This window comes from Leucopleurus acutus (genome assembly GCF_964270905.1).
Source record: "Leucopleurus acutus genome assembly, chromosome: 1".
Classification (NCBI taxonomy): domain Eukaryota; kingdom Metazoa; phylum Chordata; class Mammalia; order Artiodactyla; family Delphinidae; genus Leucopleurus; species Leucopleurus acutus.
In genome coordinates, this window is record NC_139142.1 from 132,929,482 (window position 1) to 132,953,100 (window position 23,619).

At 49.7% G+C, this 23,619-nt stretch overlaps 1 protein-coding gene across 2 annotated transcripts in view; it reads right to left on the reverse strand.

Annotated features, from left to right (window-relative positions):
• The window catches only part of DAPK2 (death associated protein kinase 2), a 119,178-nt gene that overhangs the window by 48,321 nt on the left and 47,238 nt on the right, over positions 1-23,619 (reverse strand). For both annotated transcript variants that reach the window (XM_082850523.1, XM_082850522.1), the window contains exon 3: positions 3,987-4,208. In XM_082850523.1, the coding sequence (XP_082706649.1) occupies positions 3,987-4,208 (222 nt within the window). The remainder of the gene's footprint in view (positions 1-3,986; positions 4,209-23,619) is intronic.

Here is a 23,619-nt window from a genome sequence, read left to right on the forward strand (position 1 = left end):
TTTAAAATATCAACAAGGCACAGAATATTCTGTATCATACAGAAGTGAAGTCTTGGCATTTTCAAGAGACCTGTCGAGAGCCTTCTGTAAATTTTCAAATCCACAGTGTCCCTCAGGAACACAAGGACCTAGCCCAGTCCTTGTTTTTATACTTCCAGCCTTGCTGGGTGGTGCAAGACGGTGACCTCGGGCATATCCTGCCCTTCCTACCTTAAACAGAACACTGAGTAAATGTAAAAGAACTTCATGATAATGTGGGTGTGTTCTGTCACCCAAAATTACTGATGTAAAGGCCCAGGCAGGGTGAGGACTTTGGGGGACAGTAAGCAGCTGTTCTGTTTGAAGGTGTGCTCTGGGCAGCAGACGGAGTGAGACATGATCTCCTTTGGACGAAGAGGGGAACAGCCATGGTGACCCTTAGAATCGTCCCCAGAGACTTGGAAAGGTGGGAGGCTGATGAGCCTGCCGGGTATCTGTCCCAGCCCTGGACACCCAGGCCAGGGACACTCACATCAATCCTCAGGCACCTGTTCTCAAGGCCATCAAGGAGCCTGGGTTTTGTTTCTACCCCCAAACCTAGTTTCTCCCAAGGGCTTCTCAGCCCCAAGATCTCTGCCATGGAGTCATCCCCACTCCACCCAAGCTTCTCTCCTCTCACATCCCTAAACAATTTGACTTAAAGAGGAAAAGAACCTAACAGCCAGCCTCTGCTCTCCTCCAGTGTCCCCAGGACCAGTCGCCTTCCTGCTAATCTGACCCTTGCCTCCTTCCTCCCTGCAGTTTCATCCGGCTGCTAGAAATGCTTTTCAGAACTCTTTCAAAAGCAACCAACCATTTAGAGGGAGTGCTCAAATGACCTGTGTAGGCAGTGATTTGGGAAGGATGCTGCCAGAGCTGTTGGGGCCCAGAAAGCTGGACTCAATTCAAGGCCTGGGAAGCATTGCCACCACCTTGGAGCGCTCTGTCGGGCCCTGCCCTGGTATGCTCCCGCCGCTGTATTGCTTTCCACAGCTTGGAGTCAGGGAGGCCCCAGAGAGGTCAGGGGCCTGGGATGGAAGGGCTGCCCAACCCTCCCAGGGCAGACCTACATTTTTCAGAGCCAGCTCCACGTGTGGCATGAGTTAATCCACTGAGAGTTTGAAAATATTCTTTACACCCTACAGAAGTCAACTTACGTGGACAACTCAATCCTTCCCAACCCTGCCATCACCAGTCCTGACAGCTGCTGCACAGGCGATCATGGACAGGGTAAAAACAGCTGAAGGGGACTTAAATCAGGGTTGGGAATGTCCTCTGAGCACTGGCCACTTCAGCTGGAGCCCTGCACTAAACAGCACTGAGAGGTAGATCCATCCACAAACCCTGCAAATATCAATTGAGCAGGTGGGCTCTGACACCCGTGTTTAAGTACCAGGCAAACCCACTAGCCTAGCAGGGCACAGTGAGGACCAGGAGGCCAAAGGCTCCTAAGCAGCCCAACAGAGGTCACCACGTCCAAACATAAAAGCCCATGAAAAGCCCTTCTCTCCTGGAAGGTCTCCTCTCAGACTCTGGTCACACAAGACTGAGGCACTGTCTTAGCAATCCCTAGCTCCATAGCCAGGCACCCTGAGACAATGAGGCAGCTTGAAAGTAAAGGAGGAGACAGAGAAACTACGAACAGACAGAAGTTCACAAACACAGCAGCTCACAAGAGCACCAGTGTGACAACTCATGTTACGGGCGGTGACAGCTCACAAGAAGAGGGCATGTAACTCTTGGTTAGCCATGAAGCCTGCTGGGAGAAACAGGGACATCTCAAGAGCATCCGAGACCCCAACTCCTGGGGTTCTACAAACAGGGAGTAACAGACAACTACCCCAGTAATGACAGAAATGCCAAGTAAAATGACAAAAAAGTATCATAACTGTAAAAGACAATAATGAACCCTGCTTTAAAACAAATGACCCAGGGCTGGCAAGGCTGCAGGCAGAGAGAAACACTCCCATGTTGCACGTGGTGCTGGTTAACCTGTCCTATGAAAGTGAGGATACCAAGAGCCCTAAAAATGTCAGCCCGATTGCCCCATTCCTGAGGATCTGTCTAAAAAAATTAATCCTAAAGAAAAGGGGGAAAACACAGGAAGAAAGTTGTTTTATGGCAGTAAAATGCGTAATGGTTAAAAGCTGGAAATTAAAACACCAAATGTCCAACAACAGGGAGATAGGGGTATGTAATGTAATGAAACATGATATAGTCAGTTAAAAGGGAAAAAGCTATTCATGGCATTACGTTAACTGGGGGAAAAGTAGAGCAGGAAATTGTACAAGTACAATGCTTGCATGCAAATAGATAAAGACTGAGAGGAACCACAGGGAAAAAATAGCTGTGTTTGGGTGGTAGGCATATGAATGTAATCCTTTTTAGTTGCTGTAAAGTTTTGACAACAGACATTTAAAGAATTGGCCTGGCTTTCCCAGCAAAGGTGGGCTTGTCACTCTCTGCTGGGAACCAGTGCTAACCCTTAGTTTTGGGGCTTGCCACACCTCGGGCCATCTACTTGGCTGGCTACATCTGTGGGAACCCACCAGGCTTGTCTGAGTGAGGCAGGCGTATACACTGACTGGTCCAATTGGCTAAGAGGTCCCTGGGAGAAACACAGAGGACATTGGGAATTAGACAAAGGGAGAGCATGGGTAATTCTATGCACTTAAACATTCAGATGGATAATTTAAGAATCCAATGCAAAAGTATGCAAATGCCCATCTGCTACATAAATCTATAGGCTGACAACACCAGAGCATAGTTCTCAAATTAGAATGGTCTCAAATGTCAGGTGGTCCACCCAACCCACAGGTAGGTTAAGGATGGCTGCCTGCTTTATAGATGAGAGCTGAAGCTCAGATGTCTTGCCCCAGGTCACAAAGTCAGGGATTGCTGAGACAAATGCTGCCACTTCTCTGCTAACTGGCAGACGCCTCACGCCTCTGAGGCTCAGAACATTCTTGACACTCGGTCTTGCTGCTTGACTAGACACAGCCATTTCAACTTGTGCCACAGCCCAACTCAAACTCTACTAACCGCCGGAGGCCCACCTCCACCTCCCCAATCCATGGGGGGCATCTCCAGGAGGGACACCAGTTGGCCAACCAACCCCTGGAGTCGTGGTGTCACCCATCCAAATTCCACCAGACTGTGAAGGATTCCCCTGCAGGGCCAGCCCAAGGCCATCCCACCTCAAGCGCATAGCTATCTGCACAAGCAGCGTGGACCCAGTCCTGGCCCCCGCCACTTCCTGGTTGTAGGACCTTGTAAATGACCCAGCCTCTCAGTGTTCTTGTCTGTAACATGGAGGTAATAAGAGTCTCCATGGGATAGGACTGTTATGAGGATTAAATGAGGTAACAGACATTCTCAGCAAAGTGAATACAAAGTCCTCTTGGTGTAAGTGGGACACTACCCTCAACACAGCTTCTGTGAAGACTGAACAACACAACACGAAGGACCCAGCAAACGCTTGGCTTACAGCAGGGCCCTCTAAGTAACAGTTACTATGATAACAATAAAGGCATCAAACACAGCACAAAGGCAGGGGGGTTCTTCCCAGGAAAGGGCTGAGAAGGGCTTTGCAGAGCCTGGAGGATGTTTGTTCTTCCCTTCCTCATAGAACAGACTCTCCCTGACAGCCCCCTGCTCCGCCTTCCACCCTCTGCCCCCCTCATCCTCCCACGTGCTCACCAGCCAGGAAAGGACCCCAGCACTCCCCACTTCTTCCCTCTGATCCCCAGGGTCCAGTGAAAGTCAGGACTAGACCCTCGCCCTCAGTCCCTGCTGCACAGCAAGCCCGGGTTCAGGAGGAGGATGGGGTAAATGAAGGAAACCACTTCCCACTGACTTCACCTCCTCCAGGTCGGGCTTCTGTCAGGTTGTTGCTCCCTCTGGGGCCTGTGGCTGGAGCTCCCCCGCGCCCTGCTGCCCCCCACCCCCAGTCCCAGGCACCCACTCACAGCTCGAGGATGAGCACCACGTCAGTGCGGTTCTCGAAGACATCGTGCAGCGTGATGACGTTGGGATGCAGCACCTGCCGCAGGATGCTCACCTCCCGCTCGATCTCCTCCCGGCACACACCCCGCCGGCTGGCCTGTCTCTGCCGCTTCTTGATGAACTTGGCTGCGTACTCCAGCCCCGTGCTCTTCTCTCGGCACTTCTTCACGATGGCGAACTGGCCGCTGTGGGGACACAGACCCACACAAGGAGGGTATCACTGTGGTTACTGGGGAAGTGACCTGGTTGTCACCCCTAGGCCACAGTAACTCAGAGTCATTCTTCCAGGGCAGGACAAATCATGCCACCAGCCAGCATCCCCACCTGGCCATCAACCAGTGACTGAGACAGAGTAAGTACTGGGCTTCCCTTCTGTTCATATGCATCCTTTACCTTTTACTAGGAAGGCATGTTGGTATTGTCACTCCCAGTGTACAGATGGGAACACTGAGGCCCTGAAAGGCTACTGGTTTGATCTGGATGACACAGCCTCATCGTTCCAAAGCCTCAGCTAGAACCCCTGTCTTGTGTCTACCAGATGAAATCACAATGTCCAGAGGTTTATACTACTTAATGAAAAGATTTTTAAGGAAAAGCAGGACGTTCCTGGTGGTCCAGTGGTTAAGACTCCATGCTCCCACTGCAGGGGGCACAGGTTTGGCTGGGGAACTAAGATCCCACGTGCTGTGAGGTGCGGCATAAATAAATAAATAAATAAATAGAATAAAAAGCAAAAAATGGTCAGCATGGTCAAAATACTAACAGTAACAATCCTCTGTTTGGGTCTCCCTTATCTGGAGGCAAGTACAAATTCATCTATTTGGAATTGTGAGGGGACAAAGCACCTCTATAGTCTCATGTTTGTACCTTTGTTTCCAGCCCCTCCCAACAAATAAAAATCTCAATTACCTGACATGAGCCAAGTAGTCAGACTACAGGGGACAGAGCTAATATGAGGATGATGCACTTAAGGACGAGGCCAGAGGCCATGCCAGCTGGGTTCGGGGGGATCCTGGTGGAGGTGAGGGTGGGGTGGAGGCAGCCTAACATTGTTAGTAAGCACAGTGGGTGTTCATCATGGTGAGAAGACTGATAGGACCACAGAATCGTAAAATGTTAGGAAACTGAGGCACAGGAGACATCAAGTGACTCACTTGAGGTCATCACAGAGTTAATGGCAATGCCAGGCCCCGGGGCCGAGTGCTCAGCCCACTGTTCACAAAGCCACTAAGATAGTTAAAGGAGTCAAGATGATGCTTAGTGCCCTTCAGGGCTGGGCCTGAAAATCCTTCACTCCAGGGACCCAGACAGCAATCATGAAATGGTGTCCTTGCCAGAGTGGCAGGTGGCCCTAGGCCAGCCTCCCTGAGTGCTTCAGGGCAGCCTCCCCCCCCACCACACACACACACACACACACACACACACACACACACACACACACACACACAGAAAAGGGCAGCGGCCTCCTGTTTCACCATCTCAGTCCAGGCAATCGGTGGGGGCCACTCGAAGTCCCTGGTGACTGCCCAGTGGCCACCCTCCTGTGGGTCTTCCCACTCCCCTTCCACCACTGCCCCATGTTTTCTTGCCAACCACAATACCCACTGCTTGAGACAGAACTCAGAAAATGTTAAGGTTCAGCTTAATGGCTAAACAAGGGGCCATGAGACTCCACACTTTAGAAGTACTCTCTTAGTGGCTCTGGAGTAAAAGTTACACACAAGTGCTCTGGATATATGCCTCAACCTCAGAAAACAGCATCACATCTGAACCGCTCCATTACTAGAATAATCCTTAGTGAGACAGCCTTCAAAATAAACCAAAGTGATAAAAAAAAAAAAAAGCAAGTAGAGCGAGTAAGGAATAGATATGCCAACACTTAAATAGCATTCTGTGGCAACCACCTTAGAGATGCCAAACACATGTTCACGCATCTCTCCATCCCCTCATCCCCCAATCACCCAGTGCTACCTGAGCACCTACTCTGTGCCAGGCTCTGAGCTGCACAGTAAGGGGCAGGGACCAAAGGCACACACATCAGATACAGATGGAGCTCTGGGGAGGGAGAGGGCCCTGGCTGCTTGGCTGGGCTGGGAAGCCTTTGTGCAGCCAAATGTCTATCACACTGTCTGCTAACTCTAAACTATTAGAGTTAACTCAGCTATGTATGCCCCAAATATTGGCTCTGGGCTGTCTACACACTAGGGGTTGACCCAGGTGGAGTGAAGCCAAGCCTCCCAAAGTCAGAGGGAACACATTCAGTGAGATCTCTGGTCACTGGAAGCTGCTTTGGGCCTTGGGACATCAGGTTGCTTAGTGGGTACCACCAAACCCTGGACAAAGCCTCCAGTCCCAGGCAGCTGGAAGTCTCTGTGTCGGGATGGCCACGCTCCTTTCCTCTCTCTCTGACACCTCAAGGGGCCTGGCACTGGCAGCCCTGAGGGATGGGAAAACCAAAGCTTAAGGATTTTAAGCGATTTGTTTAAGTTTACAGAGCACAGAGGTGGAGGCACAGGGATTTTATAAGGCAGAGCTAAATATTTCAAGTTACCTTGACAGAGCTTTCCCTTTTCCTGTGAGGGAAATGGGGGCATTTTTCTGTATCACATGCCTGAAAAATTCCTCCAACTCTCAAAAAGCAAATGAGTGTTTGCTCTTCCTGGTTGAGTGTTCTCTCTGTGAGAGCAGCTGCGGCAATGAGAGGTGACTGCGGGTCAGGCCTAACACGAGCAGGCGTCTTCCTCCAGCCAAAAGGAGGTATTCTGAGAGTGCGTGACTAACACAGACCCAAATACCAAGGAACGTCACTCATCTTCCCTCTCTTCACGGGACAGCGGTCCTCTACTCAACCTGCCCTGGAGAGCCTCAAGGAGAGCCAAGGTCACTTGCTGGTTTTCCCCTCTCTCCTTGAGCTGGTACTGGGAAGTGTGCAGAATACGCTCCACGAGGCCAGCCCTGGGGCAGGGAGGCCTTGGGCAGGGAGAGCAGCCTTCCGGGTCAGACAGGCCTGGCCTCAGGAAACTTACGCCGCCTGGCTACCTGCTCTGAGCAGCAGTTTCCTCATCTGTAAAATGGGAACTGTGATTCCCTACCAGGGAATTGTGAAGACCGGAAATACGTCATGCCGGCCCACAGGCAGCTCCAGTAAACGGTGACTATTACGTCTTATTAGTTAGTGGCTCAGGTGAAGGCAGACGTCACTGATCTACATGGTCTGCGATGTGTGGCCAGGGCGTCAGTGCGATTTTAACACATCCCCACCCCACCCCCTGACGAGTCCAGCGCACAACCAGATATGGGGATATCTTTGTTCTAAGCAATTAACCAACTCTTTTCATCCTTAGAGCAGTGGTTCTCAACCCTGGCGGCACACTGGAATCACCAGGGGAATTTTTTTTTTTTTTGGCCACACTGCACGGCCTGCGGGATCTCAGTTCCCCAACCAGAGATCGAGAGATCGAACCCGTGCCCCCTGCAGTGGAAGTGCAGAGTCTTAACCACTGGGCCACCAGGGAAGTCCCAGGGAATTTTAAAATTACTGCTGCCTGGGTCCTACCTCCAGAGATTCTGATCTCCAGGGTCTGGGCTGCAGCCTGGGAATCAAGATATTTAAAAGCTTTCCGGGTGACCGTGACGTGCAGTCCAAGCTGAGAAACACCAACTTACAACAGTCTTCTGATTATCTCCATTTTCTAGGTGAAAAAAGTACACCACTGTTACTCATATTATTCCTTGCCCTCTTCAGTATTGATATATTACCCTCTCCCTTAGTTCTTTGATCTGATCATTAGAAGGAGGATGGGAGGGGAGAAGGGTAAGGGGGGAGGAGTATCATCTCTTCCACCAGGACAGTTTTTCCTTGATTTGCAAATCAAGGCAGAAGACCACCCCGGGCTCTGGGAAATAACAGGAATGGAAGTTTGCAGTTGGGCACCCCCTGGTCACTGTACCCACAGCAGATGCACGAAAGCCAGACCTGAGGTGGCTTCGTCACGCCCCCCCAGAAGACCCAAGGGCAGGTGGAAGCAGTGATGGTGATGAGCCCTTGTCTGCCCACCAGGAAGGCTCTGAAGCCAGAAATTCAGGCCCTGGGATGCAGAAGTCGCTCAGCTAGGCTACGGGGCAAGGGGTGGACAGCGAGAGCCCCTCTAGGTTAGGACAGAGCCACCCAGGGTATATCCCGGGAGGGAGCAGAGAGGAGCCATCCGACCATAAGGGAAGTGACTGCCAACACTAATTCAAAAATTATGGGAATGCTGAAACACTGATGTACATAGGCAGAGCACGCATATTCCTATTCCCGCCTCCCTAGCACGAGTCAGTTCCTAACCTGAATGCAGCAAAGGGAGGGTAGTCCGGAGGTCCAAGTCCTGGTCCCCGTGACCTGCCACCAAAGCTTCGTGGGCTTGGACAAGGAGCTGCCTTCTCAGTTGTTTCCCTCCACCTGCCATCTGAGGTTTCACCTCAGAAAGCTTCCTGTCAGAAAGCTCCTAAGAGCCCATGACAACTCTGAACAGAAATGAAGCCTTCCCTTCACTCTCCAAATTCTATCTCTGGGCTGATGTCTGGAGACTTGGGTTCTGGTCAGGGCCCGTCCACTAACTGGTCATAACCCTGGGCAGCCTGTTCAACTCCCAGGGCCTCAGGGTCCTCCCTTGTCAAATGTGGATGAGAAAACCCCGACTGTCCACCTCACAGGGCTGTTGGGGAAATCATGAGATAACGCCTGACAAAGGACTTAACTATCCAGCACAGTAGAAAAGCAGGAGGTGGGGGTGGGTGGAACGCTGAGCCGGAGGCTGGCTTGCAAAAGTCACGTAGGAGGGTTTCCGCGAAGGACAGTAAATCCACAAGACACAGAAACTACCTTCCCTGCTCCTGCCAGCTGCTCTCCTGCAAGTATGTCAGGAACACGCCGCTCTTCCCAGGCCGAGGGCCCAGCCCCTCACTCACTCAGTGCCCCGGGAGAACAGAGCAGGCTGCGTGAAGATCAGCGTCACAGTCACAGACAGAACTCGGCAGGGCCCAGGGTGGCACCCCATGAGGGTCTCCTGTTGTTTGCCCAGGAATCAGATGAGGAGTAAACCTAGACCGGTTTCTCAGAACTCAAAAATAGTGTTGCTGTCTCCAACACCAGCTCCTAAGCTTCATGGAAGAGCCTGGCTCAATTATCACCGAATTCTTCACCGCCAAAGAATAATCTGGGCGTGACCCAAATCTCACACCCTGAGATAGATTTTGTATAGCAATGTGGACATCCCAGCATTTACATCCAGTTTTTCTCTCTGCAAGCTAACTGTAATTTTATTCTCTCTTTTAATATTTGCAGGTACCATTCTTAGCTCCATTTTACAGATCAGAAAATGGAGGCTTAGGGAGGTTAAGTGACTTGGTAGTTGGGCCAGGTAGCAGGCCCTGATAGCAGGGTTAGAACATAGAGTCAGGTCAACTGACTCCAGCTTCAGTGAGACTCTCAAGGTAACTAGCCAGCAGTGATGTACCAAACAGTGAGGAGGGGGCCCACCCCAGAATGGAGGAGCATTTTATCACTGACAGTATTGAGAATTGCCAGTGCATGATGATAATAAAAAGTAGACTAATTTTTATTCAGTTTTATCATTGGTTTTGAATTCTCCAAAGACAATGCACCCCTCATGGCCGGCATTGAGGCAAGACCACTCCCACTACCCACCCACTCCCACCAGGTTGGCTATGGCCAACTAGACCTGTTCTGGCAACTGCCAGGGGCTGACTGCCAAAGGTGTTTTGTCAGGGTTACGGATAGGGTGGGTCTAACTCATTCTCATTCTCAGTCAACTCTGAAGTGTCCAGGAACTTAGTAACTTGCCCCCAAGTCCCCAGTTGGTCAAGGCTGAGATGAGGCAGAGCTGTACAGAACACAGACCCTCCCCAGGGAGGAGATGCCATGGGAGGTAAAAGGTAACAAATGGGAAGTGCTCCAAGTCAGAGGGATGCGGGGACCATGTTCCTCCTCCCGCTTCCCCCAAGCAATCACTGCAGTTCCTCTTCCCACACTCCAGAACAATGAGCCACGATTCCTCTGGAATTAGCCTGCAAGTTTGCAGGACCACCGGGCGGGGATGATGCTTAGAAGCTTCCAGTCATGGCCACCCCAGGTGCAACCCAGCAGGCGGGGGCATGGGACATTCAACCAACATGTGTCAAATGTGTGGACAAGAGGAGCTCAAATCTACAGTCCGCAGGAACCACATCAGCCTGATCCCAGAGGGCCCACACCCCAATCCCAGGGCAATAGCCTGTCTGAGGATGGTGTCCCCACTCCTCTGCCTGGTCAGGCTTGACTGACCCTGCCTCTTAACCCCCTCCCCCTTCCAACACATCTCATATCTAGTCAGCCACTCCTGATTCCCACGAACAAGATCTTTCTCCCATTGCCTTAGTAACCAACTTGCTTCTGGTCTGCTATACCCAAGTCCAGGATTTAGAGTCAAAAGGCCCAGGTTCTATCTCCAGCTCTGCTACTGTGACTCTGAGCCTCGGTTTCCTTGTGTGTAACACAGACATAAGACTATCCCAATCGTACCAGGTTATAATGAGAAAGTGAGATAAGTATGTAAAAGCACTAAGTAAACTAGAATTCTCTGTGAACGCGAATTATTCTTTCTTTCCATCCACTGGATCGCCATATCTGGATCCTGGTCTCCATTTTCCAGTCCCAGCCTTGAATCTGATTCAGCCCCTGTGAACCCCATCCACAGATCCCAGCTTTAAAATAGTGCTGGAGAGAACTGGGGCCGTTGAAAGGCAGGGTCCCCAGGTGGTGCCAGGATCCAGGAAGACAGAAAACACTTTGGGACACAGTCACCCAAGGTCAGGGCCAACAAGGGACCAGACACCCAGGAAGCCAAAAAAAGGGTGAAGAAATACAAGGGTGTCAGAAGTGGGAAGCAGCAAGTCAAGATTCCAGGCCAGAGAGATGAGGGTAAGGAGCAAAAATTTACCAAAAGCCAGGTGGGCAGTACGTCAGGAGCCAGGTGGGCAGTATGTCAGGAGCCAGGCAGGCAGTACGTCGGGAGCTAGGTGGGCAAGCGAGGAGTGAGAGGCACGCGAGGGCAGCGGCCAAGCCAGCAGCCGGCACATGGAGATTGGAGCAGACAGAAACATCAGCACAAGACCTGCAAACACAAGAGCGCCCAGAGCCGTTCAAATGGCCTTTTCTCCCAGCTAGTGAGCCAAACCCACTGTCTAATGAACCCATTTCTCCTCTCTGACCGTGTTGCCCATACCTTTCTAGTCTCCTGATGATGACTTTAAAATTTATTTGAGGTATGGAACCCTCTCTCCAATAAATCTTGCACAGAAGCCCAATATGCAAAACAGATAAAAAGCAGTACTTCTGGGACTTCCCTGGTGGTACAGCGGTTAAGAATCCACCTGCCAATGCAGGAGACATGGGTTCGAGCCCTGGTCCGGGAAGATCCCACATGCCGTGGAGCAACTAAGGCCATGTGCCACAACTACTGAGCCTGCGCTCTAGAGCCCGCGAGCCACAACTACTGAGCCCATGTGCCACAACTACTGAAGCCCATGTGACTAAAGCCCGTGCTCCGCAACAAGAGAAGCCACCGCAATGAGAAGCCCGTGCACCGCAATGAAGGGTAGCCCCCGCTCACCGCAACTAGAGTAAAGCCAGCGCACAGCAACAAAGACCCAATGCAGCCAAAAATAGGTATAAAAAAAAATTATTTTTTTTAAAAAAAGGAGTACTTCTTTTTTGGGGAGAGGCACTCAGAGGTCACCTACTCAGAGCCCACCGACATGATGCCTAAAGGGGCTTCATGGAACCCCAAGGGCTTCAGGGAACGCAATTTGAGAAGTACACTCTACAGCATGGAAGCATGCTCGTTGATGATCCCAAAGCAATTTCAAACTGTAAGAAAAAAGAAAAAGAAAAAAGGAGAAATAGAAAACACTGATGAAGTAATTCTCAACATTATTACCTAGACTTTTAAGAAGTTACTCTGAGCAAGCCAAACTCAGGGTCACCAGTAAGGAATACATGTAGGATAAGCATCAGGAACCAGAAGTTTCCAGGGAGCTGAACCCTGACCTACAAATGGCCCCTGTCCAAGAAGTCACAGGTGTCTGCCTGTGCTGGCCAGTGGCAGCTGCTTTCACATCTTAGCTCGTTCAGTTCCCTGTCCCTCAGACTAGCTTCCTTCCTCTGACACTTTTTTTTTGTGGGGGTGGGCAGAAAAAATTCCTAAAGCACAAAAAGGGAGGACCTGTTGAGCAGAGCCAAGTCAAGCTGAGCTCTGATTACCTTTCGGAATCTATTTTTAAGTCTAAGCACATTTTGATGCTGTTGTCAAATGAACATGAGCCCACAAGTCCAAGGCCTGAAATAAATTAGGCTCAGTTTAAGTTGGACTTGGCTATTCAGAGAAAGGTTTTCACTGAAAATGCAGCTCAGTGTCCTCTGGTATTTCCCTTAGTTTAGAGTCTAGATTCTAGACACTGACGTGAGGTAGGTTACTATGGTTTGAAGTGTTAGCCTTGGAGGGCACCACCCACGACTCACCATCCACCCACCTGTCATCTAGTCCCCTAACTATCCACCCACCCATCCACCTAACTGTCCATTCACCAATCCGTCCATTCACTAATGTACTCCTCCATCCCTCATGTGTGGATCAGTGTCCTAAGTGCTACAAACAAGACGCACCCCACAACTTGAAGGGCTCACAGTCGACTGGGGAGATCAAACACTCATGGAAAAAGAAATACGGAATGGATGTATAGAAAGAGCTGTCTCAGAGTCAACTGCACGGGAAGCAGTAAGCGCTGCAGCAGTTCAACAGAGGGAGAAAGTATCCGCCAAGGGGAGTCAGGGGAAGCCTTAAGGGGCAGGTGGGATTTGAACCAGGTGCAACAGTGTACTATGAGGCCATTCAAGACGGCTGTTCTCTTGTCCTCTGGACATCCCCTGCTCGACCAGTCCCTGCCTCACCTACACCCTACTCACATAACTGACCTTCTCTCTTAATCATAGAGCCTACTCAGTCAATGCCTACATACTTGCCCCCGGCCCCAGCTAGTGACTGTTCTAATCTCTAGATCAGAACACCTTGACCAAGACAGCTCATCAAAGGGGCCATGAGGGGCCTGCTCCTCTGCTGGTTTCCCTGGTAACCGATGAGCCAACCTGACATCAATTCCCTCTGTAACTGGTAACCTCACTCTCCCACCCAGGAGTGAAGACTTGCTGCCCTGTCCTGCCCGTCATCTGCTGCACATGGTGAAGTGTCACTCCAGGACCTTGCTTCAGACATGTAAGATCCCCCCAACCATTAAACCACTGACGTCTCTGTCGCTAACTCCGGGCTCTTTTCTTCGGTCTTGAGGCTGGGCAAGTACAGGGCTTGCAGGCCTGCGGGGTACAGCCCAACAGGCAGAAAAGGCTAGATGCAGACAGGCAAAGGGGAGTCAGCTCGCCACAGCCGGAGAAGCAGGGAGTGATACCCAAATGCTTTATTCTGGGCAGGCCCCAACTCACCACCTCTCTACCTCACCTCCTCCCCGTCAAGTGGCCACTTTCTCGAGGAAGTGCCTCAAGAAGCTGAACTTGCCCTTTCCTCTCCTCTTTGTGTGGGCGGAGGGAAAGGAAGACAAGTGGCTGGCAGCCAATGATGTTCGCTTGTAGGGCTCCCTTCTCACCACCCGAGTCCCTGACAATCAGATGTACCTTTGATTAATGAAAGAACTTCAGCAGAACAGGTCAACTTGCTTGATCCCACAAATGCTAGCCAATTGGCCTTCACAGCCTAGGTGGAGCCCAGGAGGCTGGACCATAACAGATGTGACCTTTTGCATGAGCTCATGCTACAGAGCAAAAAAGGGACTACAGCAGGAAGACAGAAAAATCCAGGATGGTTGAGGTTCTGTTATTACTGTGTGGGGACAGGGTCCTCCCTCATAAAATGGTGAAGTGAACAGTTTATCGTCTATAAAACCTCCCTCCCAACTTGCCAGACCACTCTAGTGCCAAGAGTTCTGTACCCAGCCTCTCTCCTATGAACTCTGGGCCTCCCCATGGTCCACATCCCCTGGGGATCCTTTCCATAATTTACCCATAATTCACACTGAGTGATAATGGGAGGCAAAGGGTTAACCTGCCCTCAGTGCAAAGTAACACATTCACATTTTAGCAGCATCCTTGACCAAGAGGGGCTTCAACAGTGGCAAGTTTAGGCACACGCTGGGCAAGTGAAGGAACTAACTGGAGATAAAAAGGTCTTTCCTGGGCTTCTCTGGTGGTGCAGTGGTTAAGAATCCATCTGCCAATGCAGGGGACATGGGTTCGAGCCCTGGTCCAGAAAGATCCCACATGCCGCAGAGCAACTGAGCCTGTGTGCCCCAACTACGGAGCCTGTGTGCGCTACAGCCCGCAAGCCACAACTACTGAGCCCACGTGCCGCAACTACTGAAGCCCGCGTGCCGCAACTACTGAAGTCCGTGTGCCACAACTACTGAAGCCCGCACGCCTAGAGCCCGTGCTCTGCAACAAGAGAAGCCACCACAATGAGAAGCCTCCGTACCGCAACAAAGAGTAGCCCCTGCTCATCGCAACTAGAGAAAGCCCGCACACGGCAACGAAGATCCAACACAGCCAAAAAGAAATCAACAAAATAAATAAATTTATATTTTAAAAAAAAAAGTCTTTCCTAAAATTCATGCCATAAAGGTGGCCCTGAAGAGGACTGACTACATACATGTATCTGCATGTGTGAATGCGGGTGTGCAAAAATCACAACCAATCATTTCTTGTCAATTCTCTTCTGTCCACCTGGATCTTAATGTTCAAGGGATTCTTGCTGCAACACCTTCACTAATATACACAACTCTTAGCCGTCTAGGGTGGATGCTCTCTGTTCCTCGGGATTTCTGTGAGTTTTTGACCCCAGGTTTGCTTCCTCACCAGTACTTAACAATACCTCAGATCCCCTCTCCCAAACTCAGGGCTGGGGATGGGGAAGACCACCATGTTGTGGGCAGAGCACGGGATTTGGAGTCCCGGCTCTATCACCAATTTCCAAGTCCCCCTCTCTCTCATGGCCTCAGTTTACTCATCAGAAAAATGTTGAGTGGGACCAAGATGTCTCTCTCACCCCCATCCCAGCTCACCCTCTTAGGATTCCCTGAGGCAGGTCAGGGTGTCACATGCATCTCTCAGTCTGAGACACACAGGGTGATTTCTGGGTTTCCCGCTGCACAGGGTCCAGCCACAGGTTCAAGCTACTGAGATGTGTCAGTCCCATTTTAACCAACTAAATTTCCAAAGAGAGAGTGGGATCAGGGCTTTGGGCAAGAAGAACAGATCTCAGGCACTCTCAGAAAGATGCCCCTGTACCATCTTCACATCCAGCAAAATGCTGAACACACCAAATAGCAGAGATACCTCCATGACAAATGACCGAGGCATTCACCTTAACCAGCAACCAGCCCATAAGAGCCTGGGGAGAAAGAACTGTCCTACTCATCTCACAGGGCCCGCTGAACACTGAGAACAAAGCAGGTATCCCATCAGTGTAGAAAGGAAGAGCTAAACTGAGGCAGCAGGAGGACTTCCCTGGTGGTCCAGTGGTAAAGAATCTGCCTTCCAATGCAGGGGATGCGATTTCGATCCCTGGTCAGGAACTAAGATCCCCCATGCCGCGGGGCAACTAAGCCCACATGCCACAACTACTGAGCTCATGCGCCTCAGTGAGAAAGCCCACGTGCCGCAAACTACAGAGCCCACGTGCCCTGGTGCCTGAGCGCTACAACTAGAGAGAAGCTCACGCGCCACAACGAAGAGCCTGCACCGCAACGAAAGATCCCACGTGCTGCAACTAAGAGACCCGATGCAGCCAAAAATAATAATAATAAAAATAAATTAATTAAATTAAATAAACTGAGGCAGCAGGAAGTGAGGTGCAGGACCTGTCACTCACAGCCAGCTCTCCATGCAGCTGAAGCACATCACTGGCAGACTCTCTGGGAGAAGAACACGTTCTTGATATTTGTTTATTACAAACGGAGCATGTTCATTATTTTTAAAAAGCACAAAGAGGAAGCTTCCTGAGATAACCATTGTTATCATTTTGGTGGCTGCTCTCTTGGACATTTTTTCAGCACATATTACGGTCTTTTTTTTAAAAAGACTGTTCATTTTTTTTAATGGAACTGGGATGATACCACATGTACTATTTTGGAAACTGCTTTAAAATTTTTTTGTACTTAATAATAGAGCATGAACATTTACTCATGTCATTAAAAATTATTTTACTACCTGATTTTAAATAATATGCCACCATACCAATAAAGCATGGTTTTTAGAGCAAACTCTTAATTTTGGACATTTATATTACTTCTAATTGTTAATATAATTAATAAGACTGTTTTAGATACCCTTATATATAAATCTTTGTGTACATCCCTGATTATCTTTTCTGAAGGTAAATTCCAGGGAGTAGGACGCTTAGTCAAAAGTTATGTACATTTTTAAGGTTTTTGATACTTGACAAATTATCTTCCGGAAAGAATGTCCCAGTAATACTCCCAACAGCCCTACATGTCAAAATCCCCTGCTCCTCACTCCACACACATTTCACCAAATACTGGCTCACTGTGTTTTTCAGCTTTACCATTTTCCTACTTGAAAGATGATATCTCATTGTTTTCACTTGAATTAAATTTATTAACTTGTAGTCGATTACAAGTAAGAATGAACATCTTTTCCTGTGTTTGTTGGTAATCTGAACTGCCTTATACATGCCTGGCTTATTTTTCCTCTGGGATGTTTGCCTTTTTCTTATTGTTTGTAAAAGCTCTTTACATATTTGTGACATGAACCCTTTGCCGTGTATGTTGCAAATATTTGCCCTAATTGTTTTGTCCACAAAGGAGCTTTAGGTCTTCTGTAGCATCCGATGGTGTTAACCAGTTTTCTTCTTACCTCTCTCTCCTTCTGCCTGTCACTAAGCTGACTTCGGGGCACACTGAAGGGAAGTGCCTTATGCCTTGTGACCTTGTTGGTCACCTAGACACTCAGTCCAAGAGATACCTTCAAACTCACCGCACAGGCAACCTCTCATCCCCCACGCCTGGCTCTTTCCTCAGAGTTAGCCCACTCTTCCTCCTGGCGATGCCCCTCCTGCTGGTTGACTGCAGAAAAGGATGGCATCAGAGGGTGAGCAGGTCCTGCTACAGAGTGGGCCTGGTGTCCCCAAGGTGGGCCACAGCTGCTGGGGTGACCAGCACAACAGACCCCCTTTAGGGATGCAGAGCATCTCCCCTGCCCCCAAATTATCCATGATGTTGTTTAGTGTCCTTTGAAACAGGCTGCAGCAGGAAATGGCTTTCTTTCAGAAATTAGTACCATGAAGATGTCTGTCTACCCTGAAAAACTGATACCCTTGTTCATTTCAGATAATGAAAATGACGTAATCTTATTTCCCTTCTGTCGTCTTGGTGGTCAGTGACAATAGCGATAGTGGCCTAGATCTTGGGTGTATTTCCTTCCTCCTTGCTTCGCACCAGTGGCTCTCAAATTTGAGAGTGTAACAGAATCAGCAGGGGAGCTTGGTAAAAATGCAGGTACTCAGGCCTTACCACAGAATTGATAAATCATAATCTTTTGGAAGTCAAGTGTCTTTTGATCTTCCACCTTTATTTTCAAATTCTGTGTGCCTCATGCTGTACGTTGCCTCAAGTTCTTACCATACACGGGCAGGAGGAAATAACTGTAAGTTGTTCTGTGTTGCCATCACTGTGGCATGGAGAAAGACAGGGAGCTGCCGAGCATGCCTGCAAAGGCAGAACTTGGTCCATTTCACAGATGGCTAATGGAGGCCCCAAACAGTTAAAGGGCCAAGGCAGGACCACCCACATAGCCATTTACAGTCCATCCCAATGGACAAGTTGATCGACTGCAGAGCAGAAGGCAGTTCCCATAGGAATAAAATGGTGCCGCTCCCATCCCCCTCGGGCCCCATGCTCACAGGAGGCCCATTCCCTCATCCCCACCCTCAAAGGGATCTGACTTTTAGATCCACAACCATCCATCCTCCCTATGCCCACAACCCTAGAGGGTGGGGCAAGGTAGAGACAACAGGTCCAAGTCCTCTTAGAAGCAGATTTCTGTTCAAAATCTCCTCCCACCCAGCCCTGTCTCCCCAGCAGAAGCCAGAGTCTCTGTTGGGCAAGCGGCTCCGAGTCGCAGCCGTGCCATCTCCGCTGTCATCACCAGCCCCAATGAACAGCTACCAGGAGCCCTCGGGGCTGCCACTCCTTCCAGGCTCCTCTAACTCTGCTCTAAGTCATTACAGGATTTGATGCTGCCTGACATGTTTCTTTCAAGCCTAACTGTCAGGACGCCGGGAAGGTATGCGTCACATCCAACATGATCTGTTTTTCCTCTGTCTACCCAAACTGCTGTCTAGAATACAGCCCGGCCTCTAACATGGCCTCTTCCCTCTAGAAGCCCACCTGCCAGGCCTCCCTCACCAGCTGCCTCAGGGTGACCTTGACCTCGCCCACATGGCCCATGCTGGAGTCACAGAGGGGCAGAGGTTAACCAGCAGAGCTCCGAAGGGGCAGGGGGCTCGAATCTGGGAAAGACGCCAGGATAACACCAACCCAGTTCTGTTACTAGCAGGCTCTGGAAACTTGGGTGAGTTTCTTAACTTTTCTGTGCCTCTGTGCCTTCATCAGCACATGGGGATGACAACAACCTCATAGGTTGTGATACACATTAGCTGCATTGATAAATATGATTTTAGTTTTAGCTCCCCGGGCTTCAGTTTCCTCACCTGTAAAATGAAAATAATACACTTAACTTGCAGGACTGTTGAGAAATTTTAATTAGAGAAATGTGAGAACACAGCACAAAGCCCAGGCTATCCTTGGTGCTCAGTGAATGGTTTTTGAAAGGTGGGGGAGGAATAAATCAGACGGTGAATATCACGGTTCAAAGCAGATGTTGTCACCCTGGCCGCAGGCTGCCCCTTCTTGCCCTTCAATATCCCAGAAATCACCTCCTCCCTCAACAAAACAGGGGCCACCCGGGGCCCAGACTGGCCAGACAGGCACATTCCTGCCTCATCTCGAGAGCTGGCAGGTCCCGGCATTCCCTCCAGAGCAGAGTGTCTCAACACATCAGGGCCCAGGACAGCCAGGGGATGGACTGTGTCCCTCGGCCTCCCGTCACCCCACTGTTCCCTCCAGGGCAGGGACACTGCAGGGTCTCCGGCCAGAGGCTGGCTCTGGATGGCAAGGCTCATATACACACAGAGAAGGGTCCCCACATACACTAAGCTCTCTGCCTGGGTCCCTGGGTCTCTTCTGGGTGGCTGGAGTGGACCCAGTGGAAGTGTGAGGAAGCCCAGCCACGAGCAGCTTTGACCATAACAGGTGTCCTCTGTGTGCACGACTCGGCGTCCATCACAGCTCTTACTGCCCGGGGTATTCTGTCTACTCGCCTGAACGCCATGCTCCACCCTCTCCACCCTTAGCGCCCCAGGTCTGTAAACACCTGAAAGGCAGGGATGGCTCCGTCCTGCCCACTGCTGTGCTTTTGGCACCTAGAAGCGCTCAGTAAGTATGAGCTGAATACAGGAGTCTTGCGTGTAGGCACTGGGAACACAAAGACGAAGAGGATGCAGTCCCCTCATTCACATAAGAACCAGCAAGTATTTGCAGAAGGCACTCCCAGAAACCTCTTTTCTAAACTAAACATTCGGTACATCTTCTCTCCCGTACTCTTTGAAGGCAGAGCTGCTTTGTGGGACCTCTCTTTACCCGTAGGACACCCAAGCTCTCACAGAGTACACAGTAGGCACTTTGACACAGGTTAAACTCAGCTCGGGCGCGCTGCCGATCCACTCTGCTGGAAACCTGTCCAGTCACGCTCTGTTCTGTAAGGAATTTTCCCTTGGATCCCAGAGGTGAGTAAGACACAGAGTAATTTGGTCACAGTTCCCCTTCCCCTCGAGCCCAGAAATTATCTGACCAAGCTGGGGCTGGGAGTTACGACGATCCACGGGCTGGGTGTCAGTCCTAAGCTTTTCTAGGACACAGCGGGAACTGGGAGGGACAGTCCTGCCCCACAGCTGCCACCAGCTGCTTCTCACAGAACGGTAGGGTCAAACTGCAGGGGAGAGGAAGGACCCTTTTCATAGTTGAGAAAACACGCAGAGCTTGCCCGGGCGTCACAGAGCAGCTTACGCCACAGCAGCCAGAGACCCCAGGTCTCTCAACAACTATTCTGTGTCTTTCTACTACGGCAAGGAGTTCCAAACTTTTTCTAGCAGTAAAACTCTTTTTCTTTTCATTATTTATTTATTTATTTGTATAAATAAATAAATAAATAAATTTTATTTTTGGCTGCGTTGGGTCCTCGTTGCTGCGCGCGGGCTTTCTCTAGTTGTGGCGAGCGGGGGCTACTCTCCGTTGTGGTGCGCGGGCTTCTCATTGCAGTGGCTTCTCCTGTTGCGGAGCACAGGCTCTAGGCACACGGGCTTCAGTAGTTGTGGCACATGGGCTGTAGAGCGCAGGCTCAGTACTTGTGGCCCACAGGCTTAGTTGCTCTGCGGCATGTGGGATCTCCCCGGACCAGGGCTTGAACCCGTGTCCCCTCCACTGGCAGGTGGATTCTTAACCACCGCGCCACCAGGGAAGCCCTCTTTATTTTTTAAAATCTTCAGCAAAGGACTGCACACAAACATGGATAAATAAAAATGAAATTGCACAGAAGGCCATAGAGTGGAATCAAGAGCCCCCTGCCCCATTCCTCGCCTGCCCCAGCTCTGCTCACCCGAGGCAATCGCTTTTAAGCCTTCTCATGTTAAGATCACACTGTTTTTCAAATAAATCTTACACAGAAGTTTAAAGTACAAAACAGATCAAAGGGGAACAACGCAAAGCACTGCTTGATTACTATATACACACACAGACATGCGTGACAGCCCCTAAGTCTGCACCACAGGACTCGATGTGAAAACCACACCACTACAAACTTCCCCTTATGTCACAGCCTCCTGCTTTTACTGGCAGCCTGCTGGGGAGGCAGAGGGAAGCTTTCCCCCTGAACGGACACACCTATACCAGGTACACCTAGATTTTAACCCCATAGCTCTTCCCACACCCAGATTCCTGAGGTATCACCACCTACAGCAAAAGAGACCTCTACAAAGCCTCAGGTCTCCCTAGGGCTTAGGCTCTGTCTGCCTGGAGAGGGAGAAGTGGGGAGAAATCCACGTGTGTCACAGCTCACAAAAACTCAAAAAACGTATAGATAGTTGGATTAGCAGTCATATATACCTTAATAGGAATTAGTCGGATTAGATTGCTTTCCTACCAAATGGCAGAATTCAACTGTGCCTGGGTGGTGGGGGGATTTCCCTGGTGGTCCAGTGGTTAAGAATCCGTGTTCCAGTGCTGGGGAGGTGGGTTCGATCCCTTATTGGGGAACTAAGATCCCACATGCCACAGGGCAACTAAGTCCGTGTGCCACAACTAGACAGCCCACACGTTGCAACTAAAGCCTGCACACCGCAATGAAGACCCAGCATAGCCAAAACAAACCAACAAAAAAACTATGCTGGGGGGAAAAAGAAAATTTTGATGTAATAGAAGAAGAGATAATGTTGGGGTGAGGAGAACTGAGGTACTTAGATGAAGAACAAGACGGGCCCTGCAGGGGAGGTCTTTGGGGTGCTAGAGGGCAGCAGGAGAGCACCCAGCATTGGCAAGCTGGCAAAAAAGGGGGTGGGAGAACCCTCTGACTGCTTACTCCTCAGTCCTTCCCTTCTTCGAAACACTTAAGTCAACACTCTTCAACCACCTCCACTACTGGCAAAAAAAAAAGTTCTGGTCTGCACTGGATTCTGCTGTGCTGTCCCATCAGATGCTGGAGGTGGGAACTGGCTCATTCTGCTGTCTCTAGATCACAGGGAAATGCAGCTTGCCACCAAGAAGGGACAGTTACTATACATGATGGGGCAATCTCCTTCCTTCCTCTTCCTCCCTGCAAGCACTCACAATGCACGTTTCCTCCCTCCAAAATTCAGAGTAAATGCACGGCCCAGGAAAATGATAGCCTCTTCCAGGTGGGGATGGGAAGGAAGTGGGGGCACTGACTTGCAACCACAGCTCCCAACATAGCCTTCCTGGAAATCTCCCTCCTGGGGCCCAGGGCTGCACCTCCTCTCTTCTCTTCATCACTGGACCTTGTATCCCCGAGAACATTGCCCCTCCAAGTGTGGGCCTGGACCAGCAGCATTGATTTCATCTGGGAGTTTGGTAGAAAAGCAGAAACTCAGATCCCACCCCAGCACTACTGATTCAGAATCTACCTGTGAACATGGCTCCCTGATGATTCATGTACATATTAGTTTGAGAAGTGCTATTTAAGAAAATATTACAGCAAACCACTACTTAATGGAATCCTGGGTACCCCAAAATTCCCTCCAAATCCTCTTTGGTCCTGGTCCTTCTTGCTGGAAGTCTGGACCTATGGGACTGTTTTCATACCTTGGAAAAGGCAGTATAATGAGCAGACACAAATGAATAAAAATATGTTGAACGACTCCTTCCGTGAATAAGAAGTTACTCTTGAAGTAGCATTATGACTTACAAAGTGGTTTTATGTGAGTTCTCTTATTTCATACTCACCAAATCCCCAGGAGGCCCTTGGGGATAGGTATTACTGACCTCCTGTTACAGGGGAGAAGCCAAGCTCAGGGGCCTTGGAGAGAGTGGCACAAACAGCCTCCAACGTGGCACTTAGGGTCCACATCTGGGGGACATGTTGCAGCTCGACATGGATTAACCACGGTGTTTGGAGAAAAGGATAATCTGATTTTTTAAGTGTTTAATAACAGAGTTCATCAGAAGTTCCTTTTTGATTTGGGCCTTCTTGTCGGAAACATGAACCAGTTCTACCTCCCCTAAAAGTGAACAATATCCTGTATGTGTGCTTTGATCAAATACGTTTTTGAAGATTAACGATCTTTAAAGGCCTTAAAGTTCTCTTATTTATCACTGTGTCTTCCAGAGCATCTACCACAGTACTTTGCACATAATTGTCAACAAATGTCTTTGAATGAATGAACTGATAGATGACCAACTGGCAGATTTATCAGTACACATCTTCTTCTCTCTCACTGGAGAGGCCTGGAAACTGTGGGTATGAGAAATCGGGGTTCTACATCTAAAATACAAACTAGATTCCTGATGTCATCTTGTTTTCGTTTAATCTGCCTACTGAAAAGGTCACGCATACACACATACACAATTCCATTCAACAGAGGATTAGAGTTAACCGAAGTTTCATAGAGTGACACCACAATCTGTCTGATTGTCTCACATGCTTCGCAGTCTGGCACAGAAGGCAATTCCCAGGAAGGAGTTTCGGAGCTCTTTCCAGAACTGACAGGATCCTTGGAAGATTCTCCAAGTTATTTAAAAAGAACAACAACAAATCACTTATTATTTTGTAGTCTAATCTTGGTCTACTTACAAAGACTTTTCAGTATTTTTTTAATCAAAGTATAATTAATTTACAATGCTGTG